The sequence below is a fragment of the Panthera tigris genome, chromosome F3 (genome assembly GCF_018350195.1).
Source record: "Panthera tigris isolate Pti1 chromosome F3, P.tigris_Pti1_mat1.1, whole genome shotgun sequence".
Classification (NCBI taxonomy): Eukaryota; Metazoa; Chordata; class Mammalia; order Carnivora; family Felidae; genus Panthera; species Panthera tigris.
Window position 1 is genome coordinate 20,427 of NC_056678.1, and position 12,375 is coordinate 32,801.

Below are 12,375 nucleotides of genomic sequence, written 5' to 3' on the forward strand. Positions count from 1 at the left end.
TTTAGAAATTTTGGTAACTTCTGCCTTTTTTTATTTTCAACAGAAATGAAGCAGAGTTTATAAAAATAACAATTATTGTAATGATAAAGTAAACACAAAATATATTCCTCCATTGAATTTATGACAAACTAAGTGTCAACTGATAAAGTTAATGAAAAAAAACTTTTTTATTGACTAAAGTAACAATTACCTTTAGTATCAAGTTCCATTAAAAGTTGAAGAAAAAAAGAAGCACAGAGGAAGTGACATGGAAGTATCAGAAAACATACATGATGTTGCGGCTGCTGGATTAATTCCACAAAGACAGAATGGAAAAACTGATAACCATCAATTGCCTATTACAGAAAATAAAGATTCTGATATGTAAGCCTATAGCAATATTTAAATAGTAGATAATTGTTATTTTCCTATGCAACAATCTTTTCTAGTTTGAGCTAATGTTCATGATGAACAAATTTCGTATTTTTTGTGGAGATATTTCATCCTACGTGCTAATGAGAAAAATGTAAATACCAATGAGATACCATTTTTTGCAGTCATAGTGATAAATATTTTATTTAGAAAAATAACCAAAGTTAGGAAATGTGAGGAAAATGACATTCTTAGACACTGTGGCTGGATGAAATTGGTAACTCCTTTCTGAAAGGTGATTTAGCAGTGTATTTCAAAATTTCAAATATGTCGGGGCACCTGGGTGGCACAGTTGGGTAAGCATCCAACTTTGGCTCAGGTCATGATCTTGCACTTCACGAGCTTGAGCCTTGTGTCAGGCTCTGTGCTAACAGCTCAGAGCCTGGAGCCTGCTTCAGATTCTGTGTCTCCCTCTTTCTCTGCCCCTCCCCTGCTTGTGCTCTGTCTTTGTCACTGTCAAAAATAAATAATATAACGTGAGAAAAATATTTCAGGTAGGTCATCTCTTTATTCCAATGGTGTCATTGCCAGGACTGGGTCCTTCTGAAATATGTGACTTCTATAAGCAAGCGCGTGTGCCTGCACATGCAAACACACACACACACACACACACACACACACACTATAAGGGCATTTATTATATATTATTACATATACAAAATAGGACAGATATATTAAGGTTACTTATATAAATATATTACATGTATATGTGAAGGATATTTATTATAGCATTCCCATATCAAACATTTGGAGATAGTCTAAATGTTTATTGACTTATTTTGAGAGACAGACAGAGAATGTGCACACTCTGGAGCCCAAGCATTGAGGGGGAGCAGAGACAGAGAGGGAGAGAGAGAGAATCCCAAGCAGACTCCACGTTAACAGTGCAGAGGCCAACACAGGGCTCGATCTCACGACCACAAGATCATGAGCTGAGCCAACATCAACAGTCAGATGCTCACCAGACTGAGCCACCTATGGGCCCCAGAGATAGGCTAAATATCCATTCATTAATAAGGAAGTAAAGTTTCACTTCTATAAAGTAATGGAGTATGTGACTATTTTAAAAAATGAATTTAGGTCTATGTGTACTGATGGTTTAACAAAGTATATTTAAAGCATATGGTTGGGTTTGACGTCATGTCTTATGCACATTTTGTTAGAATACTTTTAATATCTACTGAATTGCAAACGGAAGTCCCCTGCTACACTGGCAGTCTACCAACAAAATTGCTAGTTATTAGATTTTTGGTTTTGTTTCCCAGTGCATGAGTGCTCCAATGTTGGACCCTCAACTTAATCTGATTATTGCCAAGAGGATTCACGTGGCAACATGTCTCATATTCTATATAAACATTTCATGGCCCCTGTGCTATAAGCCAAGATGCTGGTAATGCAATGAATCGTTTTTATAAAGGTACCTTGCTTGCATGCCATTATCCTGCCTTTTTAGAGAATATAATTCAACATGAACCACAACAAATTTTTCAACAGTGCCTTCATGTTATACAATTTGTGACAATTCAGTTTACAAAGTAGGACTATTTTCTGCATTCCCAACCCCTTTTACTTCTGTGTATAAAATTTTAATATGACTCATTACTTTGGATAGTATAAAATATCCTAGAGTTGGGTGACGTTTTAAAAATGTTTGTTTATTTTGAGAGAGAGAGAGAGCATGCACACATGAGTGGGGGAGGAGCAAAGAGAGAGGGAGAGAGAGAATCCCAAGGAGACTCCATGCAGTCAGTGCAGAGCTCAATGCTAGAGAACCTAGAGATCATGTCCTGAGCCGAAATCAAGAGTTGGATGCTTCGTGGACTGGGCCACCCAGGTGCCCTTAGAGTTCAATAATTTTTATCAAGCACGAAATACTGCCCTTGAAACTTAGTTTTTCTGTGGTCTTTCTAAGCATGAGAAAAATGGTAATCAGCTTATATAATATTATATATCTAGAAAAAATTTAAGGAGTCTTCTCAGTGTATAATTTTGTGAGTTATTTTGTACCTTGGTCTGGCATTTTAAAAAAGCAAAAAAAAAAAAAAACTAGTGTTACATATATGCAATTTTTAAGACTTCCAAATATTACAAAAATACTACCTAATCATTATGTAACAATTGAAAACTACAGCAATAATAGAAAATTAAATCAACCATGACCATTCCACTTAGCCTTCTTCACTCTTTGATCCTGATTTCCCTTCCTCCCATCCACTCTTGAATTCATTGTAGCAATTTTCCCTCTCATTCCTCCAGAATTGTTTTTTCAAGGTTACCACCGATTTTCACTTTAATAAATCTAAACAATTTCATACATCTCATTTTACTTAACCTTTCAGCGATATTTGACCCAATGGAAAACTCTCTCCTCCAAAATTCTGTCTCCATGTTGCTTGTAGGCTGTCATTCACTCACCTGATTTTCCCGCTGCCTTTCTAGTCTGTACACCTCAGCCTGATTTGCTTGTTTCTTCTCGTCCCCCACCTTTTAACCCATTGATGTCTTCCAGGAATTTGCCTTTGATTTTCCTTCTCTTCACTTTTACTATCTTGTATATTCTAATGATCCTCAAGTTTACTTCTCCAGCCCGGATCTCTCTCCATAATTCCAGGCCCGCCTATCAAACTGCCTACTTGATATCTCTTTCTGGATAGCTATTGCAAACTTAACATGTCCCAAATTGAACTCCTGATATTCTTTCTTAATATTTGCCTTTCATGTCTTTCCTAATTGAGTTAATAACAGTTCTATGAGTTGCTCTGCTAAAAAACTTGGTGTCATCTTTGACTCCTGTCTTTCTTTTCTTTTTCTTTCACTTTTTCTTTCTCTTTTCGTTTTCTTTTTCATACACATCACATCTCATCTGTCAGCAAATCTTGTCATGTCTTCCTTCGAATATATCGAGAATCCAAACACATCTTCCATGACCAATAGACTATCATCTGTTGTTTATATTGGTGTAATAGGTAACTAAATGGTCTTCTTGTTTGTTTGTTTCTTCTTTTGTTTTTCCTCTGTTTCCGTTAATTCTAAACACATTGGATCTAGTAAAACGTAAGTCGGATTGTGTCCTTCCTCTGCTCAAAGCTTAATTGCCTCCCATTTCACTCAGAGTACATGACAAAACTCTTCCTAATGCCGGCAAGGCCTGTATATGATCAGGTGTCTCCTTCTCTCTCTCTGATTTGAACTCTTTTCTACCCCTTTCATTCTGTCCAGCCATACTGATTTCTCACTACTCTTTAAGTACTTCGGACATACTTCTGTATTTGCTGTTGACTCTATCTGGAATGCTTTCCCTCAGATACCTCATGGCTTGCTTTTTCCTTTTTTGTTTGTTTTTCCTTTCAGGTTTTTGCTTAAAAGTCACTTTCTCAGCAAGGCCTTTCTTGGCCATCCTGACTAGTACTTCAACTACGCTTTTCCCTATAACACATCAAAATGTGATTTATCTGCTTTAGTTTTTCTCCTCTAATACTATATATTTTGCCTGTGTAGCTTATTGTTATTGTATGTTTACTTCACTCATGAGTAGGATTGTTATCTGTTCATTGCCATGTCCTCAGTGCCTAGAAAATGTTCTAGTCTATATAGTACTTATTCAATAATGTTTATTGAGTGAACGGAGTTTAACTTGTGTGTATAGTGTAGTGGGGACATAATACTAGTCCCCACCTTGACAAAGTTTGGCGTGGGTTCATTCTGACAAGTAAACCTGCCAGTTATATACAGTTTTTGGATTTTAGGGGGCCCAATATTGTGTTTACTTGCTACTTATTCTTTTAGTTGTATTTATGTTAGTTTTAATTATGGTGAAATGTATCAAAGGAATAGCAAACTTCCTTTATATTTATTAAGGAAACTAAAATATGGTGGCAAATTATTATAGGACTTTAAAAATTCTTGCCAAACGTTATGAGCCCTCAATATCTGAAATAAAAAGATGAAGTTGGAATTGATCACTTACAAATAAGAGCGAGCTTTGCTGGTTAGGTATAGTCGTTTCTGACAGAGCAGTCTGCTATTCTTATACAGGGTTTGGAGAAGAGTGGAGTTTAAGGATGGGGAGACTTTCAGAAAATTAAATGGTTTGTCATCATCTGAAGCACCATGCTTATTTGGGTGATACTGTTGTGGATTCGTTGCCACGCTGAAGCATGTGTATTGGAGTCATTTTTGTCCTTTATTTGCTGTCTTTCAGAAGGAAGGAGCTGAAATGGATTGGTTGGTGAATAGGGCTGGTGGGCATTGATTAACACATTTAAAACTGATTCTGGTGGCTTCTTGTTACCATGGCTACGTGTTAGGGTTTCTTTTTGTTTTGTTTTGTTTTGTTTTGTTTTGTTTTTTCTAAGTTTGAGGTGGCTTTCACCAGATGTTTTCTACTTAAAAGTTGCTTCTATTGACTGGGTTCAAAATGAAAGCTATTTCAAATTCTATAATTACAGATTCATTTTTGAAATTTGAGTCGAGAGGAATTGTTTGATAATTGCTTTCAGAAAGATTCTTCTTTTCTTGGATGTTATTTCCACGAAGAAAGTTATCCGTATAACAGTTTTTGAAAAAAAATTGTTAGTTTTGTTTTTGTTTTTGGTGCTCTTCGGGGCTCATGTTTAAGTCTTAAATAATCTGTGGGAAATTTCATTATTTTTGGAAATGTACGTAGCTGTATGGTAATAATATTCTGTTGCATGCATTTAGTCCATGAAAACAGAATTATAATTTTCTTTTTGGTGAATCCCCCATTTTTTTCTATCAGGATTAGATATTAGGCTAAAAGTATACACAATTTACCAAATCATTTATTTTAATTGTTTAAAATGTTTCTTCATTTGGAGAGAGACAAAGTGAGAGTTGGGGAGGGGCAGAGAGAGGGGGAGACAAAGATTCCAAAGCAGGATCCAGACTCTGGGCTGTCAGCACACAGTCCGATGTGGGGATCGAAGCCACAAACCCTTAGATCACAAACCGAGCCAAAGTCATACACTTAACGTACTGAGCCATCCAGGCGCTGCAAACCATTTTTTTTTTAAACAAAAGCATAACTAATCAGATGATTGTTATTTTTGAGTGATAGATAATAACATATGAGTACTTTTGAATTTTTTAAGTTTTTCCAGATTTATGAGATATAAGTAACATACATCTGTGTAACTAACTGTAAGGTGTACCTGTATTAATTTGATACACTTTTATATTGTCAAATGATTACCACAATAGTGTTAATACTTCCATCATCTCACATAAATATCATTTCTTGTTTGTGATGATCTAGTCTTGTAGCAACTTTCAAATGATATGATACAGTATTGTTCATTGTAATCACCATCCTGCACATTAAATCCCCAGAATTTATTAATCTTGTAACAGGTAGTTTGTACCCTTTGACCAATATCTACCCATTTCTCACAGCCTCCTAACCCTGGCAACCACCAGTCTGTTCTGTTTCTTGTGCAATTTTTTTTTAATTCCACATATAAGTCAGATCATGCAGTGTTTGTCTTCCTGTGTCTGACTTCTTTTCACTAAGCATAAAGCCCTCAAGTTTCACTCATGTTGTCACAAATGGCAGGATTTCCTTCTTGTTTGTGGCTGAAAATATTCCATTGTAACTGTATACCATATTTTTTAATCCATGGATCCACTGATGGATGCTTAGGTTGTTTCTTGACTATTTTTTTAAAATTTTTTTTTAGCGTTTATTTATTTTTGAGACAGAGAGAGACAAAGCATGAACGGGGGAGGGTCAGAGAGAGGGAGACACAGAATCTGAAACAGGCTCCAGGCTCTGAGCTGTCAGCACAGAGCCCGACGTGGGGCTTGAACTCATGGGCCGCGAGATAATGACCTGGGCCGAAGTTGGCCACTTAACCGACTGAGCCACCCAGGCGCCCTATGTTTCTTGACTATTGTAAATAATGCTGCAATAAAGATAGGGCTGCAGATATCTCTCCAAGATAAGGATGTCATGTCTTTAAGACATATACCCAGAAATGGGATTATTGGCTCATATGGAGGTTCTATTGTTAGTTTGTTGAGGAGCCACCATACTGTTTTACATAGTGGCTGTCCCAATTTACAGTCCTACAGGAGTACAAGGAATTCCTTTCCTGTACATCCTTGCCAACGATATCTCTTGTCTTTTTGACAATAGCCTTTTTAATAGGTCAAAGTGATATCTATATACTGCAGTTTTGATTTGCATTTCCCTGATGAATAGTGATATCGAGCACCTTCTTGTGTACCCTTGGCCATTTGAATATGTTTTGAGGAGAGATGTCTTTTAAGGTGCCTTGCCCAGTTTTTAATTATATTTGTTTTTAGCTGTTGAATTGTATGAATTCCTCACACATTTTAGATATTGACGTTTTTCATATTTGTAGCTTGCGAATGTTTTCATCCTTTCCATAGGTTGCCTTTCCGTCATGTTGCTTGTTTCTTTTGCTGTGCAGAAACATTGTTGATTGCATTGGTTGTTTTTGCTTTTATTGCTTGTACTTTGGATGTCCTATCCTAAATCATTCGTAAGATCTATGTCAAGGAGCTTTTATCCTCTGTTTTCTTCTAGGAGTTTTATGATTTAAGATTTTATATAGAAGTCTTTATTTGCGTTTGGGTTGACTTTTGTGAGTGGTGTAAGGTAGAGGCACAGTTTTATTCTTTTGCATGTTAATATCCAGTTTTCTCACCATCATGTATTGAAGAGATTACCTTTTTTCTTTTGAGTATTCTTGGGTCTCTTAACAAAGAGACTTTATGCATGGGTTTTTAGTTGACTTTATGCATGGGTTTATTTCTGGGTTCTTGATTCTGTTTCATTCATCTTTGTGTTTTTTTTGTGTGTGTGTGTGCAACTTCATACGGTTTTTATTACCATAACTTTGTAATAGTTTGACACCAGCAAGTGTGATGCTTCCAGCTTTGTTCTTCTTTCTTAGGATTGTTTTGGCTATTTGGGGTCTTTCTTGTTCCTTACACATTTGAGGAATGCTTTTCCTATTTCTGTGAAAAAGGTCATTGGAATTTTGACAAGGATTGCATTAACTCTGTGGGTGGTTTCAGGTAATGTGGATATTTAATGACACTAATTTTTCGAATCCATAACAACGGGGTATCTTCCCATTTGTTTGTGTCCCTGCTATTTCTTTTACCAATGTCTTGTAGTTTTTACTGTACCTATCTTTCAGAAATCCTTGATTAAAATTATTCCAAAGTATTTTGTTCTTTTTGATGCTTTGGGGAAGGGGATTTTTTCTTTATATTTCTTTTTCAGCTATTTCATTGTTATTGTTTAGAAATGTAACGGATCTCTTGATGCTGATTTTGTAATTTTTTTTTACTAAATATAATCTATTGTCAAATTGGTTTCCATACAACACCCAGTGCTCATCCCAACAGGTGCCCTTCTCAATGCCTATCACCCACTTTCCCCTCTCCCCCACCTCCTATCAACCCTTAGTTTATTCTCAGTGTTTACGAGTCTCTTATTGTTTGCCTCCCTCCCTCTCTGTAACTTTTTTTCCCCATCCCCCCACCCATGGTCTCCTGTCAAGTTTCTCAGGATCCACATATAGGTGAAATCATATGGTATCTGTCTTTCTCTGCCTGACTTATTTCACTTTGCATAATACCCTCCTATTCCATCCACGTTGTTGCAAATGGCCATATTTCACTCTTTCTCATTGCCAAGTAGTATTCCATTGTATATATAAACCACATCTTCTTTCTCCATTCCTCGGGTGATGGACATTTAGGCTCTTTCCATAATTTGGCGATTGTTGAAAGTGCTACTGTATACATTGGGGTACATGTGCCCCTATGCATCAGCACTCCTGTATCCCTTGGGTAAATTCCCAGCAGTGCTATTGCTGGGTCCTAGGGTTGTTCTATTTTTAATTATTTTAGGAAGCTCCACGCTGTTTTCCAGAGTGGCTGCACCAGTTTGCATTCCCACCAACAGTGCAAGAGGGTTCCTGTTTCTCCACATCCTTGCCAGCATCTGTAGTCTCCTGATTTGTTCATTTTAGCCACTCTGACCAGCTTGAGGTGGTATCTCAGTGTGGTTTAGATTTGTATTTCCCCGATGAGGAGTGACGTTGAGCATCTTTCCATGTGTCTGTTGTCCATCTGGATGTCTTCTTTGTGAAAAGTGTCTATTCATGTCTTCTGCCCATTTCTTCCCTGGATTATTTGTTTTGTAGATGTGGATTTTGGTGAGTTCTGTACAGGTTCTGGATATTAGCCCTTCCTTTATGTGATATGTCATTTGCAACTATCTTCTCCCATTCTGTCGGTTGCCTTTCGGTTTTGTTGATTGATTCCTTTGCAGTGCAGAAGCTTTTTATCTTGACGAGGTCCCAATAGTTCATTTTTGCTTTCCATTCCCTTGCCTTGGGAGATGTGTCAAGTAAGAAATTGCTGCGGCGGAGGTCAAAGAGGTTTTTTTTCCTGCTTTCTCCTCTAGGGTTTTGATGGTTTCCTGTCTCACATTCAGGTCCTTCATCCATTTTGAGTTTATTTGTGTGTATGGTATAAGAAAAGTCGTCTAGTTTCATTCTTCTGCATGTTGCTGTCCAGTTCTCCCAGAAGAAAGAGACTGTCTTTTTTTCCCATGGGATACTCTTTCCTGCTTTGTCAATGTTTAGTTGGCCATACATTTGTGGGTTCACCTCTGGGGTTTCTATTCTATTCCATTGGTCTGTGTGTCTGTTTTTGTGCCAATACCATACTGTCTTGATGATCACAGCTTTGTAGTAGAGGCTAAAGAGACAGAGTGTGAACAGGGGAGGGGGAGAGAGAGAGAGAGAGAGAGAGAGAGAGAGAGAGAGAGAGAGAGAATCCAAAGCAGGCTCCAGGCTTCGAACTGTCAGCACAGAGCCCAATAGAGGGCTTGAACCATAAACCATGAGATCATGAACTTAGCCGAAGTCAGAAGCTTAACTGACTGAGCCACCCGGGCACCCCTGCATCTTTATGTTGATTTGGTATCCTTCATCCATGGAACAGCTTTTTGGTGGTATCTTCAGGATTTTCTATATATAAGAACATATCATCTGTAAACAAAGACAGTTTTACTTCTTCTTTTCTGATTTGGATGCCTTTTATTTCCTTTTCTTGCCTGACTGCTTTGGCTAGGACTTCCTCTATCCTGTTGAATAGGAGTGGTCAAGTGGGCAACTTTGCCTTGTTCTTGAACTTAGAGTAAAAGCTTTCCGTTTTTTACCACTGCATATGATGTTGGCTATGGGCTTATCATATTGGGCTTCATTATGTCCAGGTGTGATAATTCAGTACCCACATTGTTGAGAGTTTTTATCTTGAAAAGATGTTGAATTTTGTCAAATGCTTTTTTCTCCCATGCTGGGATGATGATATGATTTTTTTATCCTGTTAATGCGGTATATCAAATGTATTTATTCGATTTGATTTCTGAAGGATAATTTTGCTGAGTAAAGTATTCTTGATTGGTAGTCTTTTTTCTCTTAGCACTTTGAATATGTAATCCCACTGCCTCCTGGCATGGAAGGTTTCTGCTGAGACATTGCTAATAGCCTTATGAGGGTTCACTTGTAGTCACATAGTCTTTTCTCACTCTTTTTCATTCTTTTGACTTTGTTCTCTGCTGACTGGATAATTTGATAGTTCCTGTCTTTCAATTCACATTTTTTTTTGCTTGATCCATTTCCTGTAAGTGATCACTCTTGCTTTTTTCATCTCCTTCATTATACTCTTCAGCTCCAGGATTTTTGTTTAGTTAGCTTTTACTATTTCCAGCTCTTTGTTAAGCTTCTCATTTTATTCATAGAGTGTTTTTCTGATTTTATTGAATTGGCTTTTGTGTTTTTCTTGTAACTCACTGAGTTTCCTTAAAACTGCTATTTTTGAATTCTCTTTTGAATAAATTACAGATCTCCCTGTGTTTCCGATTGATTACTGGAATATTATTGTGATCCTTTGATGGTATAATATTTCCTTGATATTTTATATTCTTTGCAGTTTTGCATTGCTGTCTTTGCATTTGAAGTAGCAGTCACCTCCTCCAGTCTTTAATGACTACCTCTTCAGTGTGTCCAAACCTGATTTTTTTGCTCCAGTGGGATGCTGGAAATTCTCTGCAGGACACCTGGTTTTCCAAAAAGGCTCTCTCATCCACGGGTGATTATCTTAGAGAGTGTTTTCTAGGGAGGGACTCCCAGATGCGGCTGAGAGGGAGGGGCTGGAGGCACTTTATGGGCTATTGCTAGGTCCACAGATTAGACTGTAGTATGTCTGCCTGTTACCTGAAGCACAGGTAGGCAAGACTTTTCCTTGGTCCCTTGGAATATGGTGCTAGATTCCCACAGCTCCTGCAAAGGCAGTTTTGCCCGTGGGTGGATAAGATGCCAGTTTGTTGTAGGTGGGGAGACGCAACAAGGTACATCTTGTTCAGCTATCATACTGATATCGCTCTGACATATGGGTATTTTAAAAGTAGTTTTTCCCCTAAGATATTTCCCTGATTTCTTCTTTCATGTTATATGGACCTCATGCTACTTTAAAACTTTGTTGAAATTAAGCATTCTTATATTTAAAAGCAAAGCCAAAAATAGAGCACAAATCTAGTTATTACTCCCATGTCTAAGAGTCACTGCCTTTAGGCAATGAACTCTAACTTTTTAGTGTAACCTTCAAGGTTCTTCAGAATCTTTCCTGACTGATCTCTTACTACTTGCTTCCATGTATTTTATGGTTTTTTTTCCAAGTTTCTAAAAGCTTATACTTTTTCCTTTCAAGGCACCTAGATGACATCTGTGTAATCTTTGTGCTCACATTCTAATCTCTAAGAAAATGGTTTTCTCCTGTTTTTTCCCTGGTGACCTCTGCTGTTTATTTTCCCTTTTCAGTAAAGCCTTTCTGTCCTCACTTACAGATTTTCACATGTCAATTCTTACAAATCGCATTGTATTCTAATTGTATATTTATCTGTGTTTGAAGCAACAGATGAGTATTTCCTTGTGTATGGTTGGTACTTCAGCACTGTTCTCTGAATTAATCAAATTAAGTCAGATGGGTAAAATTCAGAACTTGATGAAAATGGTCTTTTTATTCTTTATCAGTAAAATTATTAGAAAACATTGGCTTTTTTATGGCTTTTTAATGGCTTTGTTTTTTTTTTAAGGAGGGAACCTGGTTTACATATGAAGAAGTTAAAGAAAGGTGAAAATGAAAAAGGGACATCAAAAGGATCTGTGATCACACCAGTGTTGCAGAAGGCAGATTCCCTAACTGGTGGTCCACTACAAAAGAATGATGGCAGCCATTTCAGTGAAAAGGATCAGCATGAAAACAGGTAAAATCTATAAATTCCTACGTGCCTGTGAAGGAATTTTAGCAGTGATTACCTTTTGTGGAAATAAAATGCTTTAGTGTAGGTAGGTCCAAGCTAAAGCAAGAAATACTCAACATATCAAACACACTGCTTGAAAAGTTGTGATGAGGGTAAGTGACTTTGTCAAGGAGCAGTTTCAGTAGTCACCATGGAAGCATGGAAGATGAGTAAGTGTAAACAACTCCTTACAGCATTTTAATAGGGAAAGGTAATAGAGAAATGGATGATAACTGAAAAAGAATGTGAATTGCAAAGGCATTTTCTTTCTCTTTTTATTTTAAGATGGGAGCTTTTAGAGAATGTATTCTGTTGGAAATGATCAATAGATATAGACATGGTTAGTTAATTTAATTTTGTTTGCGTTTGCAAACATTAGGAAGTTTGTTGATTGTATTACATTATCTTTTAAAAATTATAGTAATTGTCTTTATTACTCTTATTCATGTGATTTTGTGCAAGAAGTTGGTTTATTCTGAATTGGTTCCACAATGGGGTATTCTCATACAATTGAATGTGCAAATTTAAAAATATATATGTATGTATGCAAGTATATATATATATATATATACATATATATAAATATATATTTGTATATA

The 12,375-nt window shown here is 36.8% G+C and overlaps 1 protein-coding gene across 1 annotated transcript in view; it reads left to right on the forward strand.

The window, feature by feature from the left end:
* Nucleotides 1-12,375, forward strand: part of LOC122235726 (ankyrin repeat domain-containing protein 26-like) — a 91,180-nt gene that overhangs the window by 19,905 nt on the left and 58,900 nt on the right. Inside the window, exons 5-6 of the mRNA XM_042975465.1 lie at nt 197-363; nt 11,570-11,740. Coding sequence (XP_042831399.1) covers nt 197-363; nt 11,570-11,740 — 338 coding nt within the window. The remainder of the gene's footprint in view (nt 1-196; nt 364-11,569; nt 11,741-12,375) is intronic.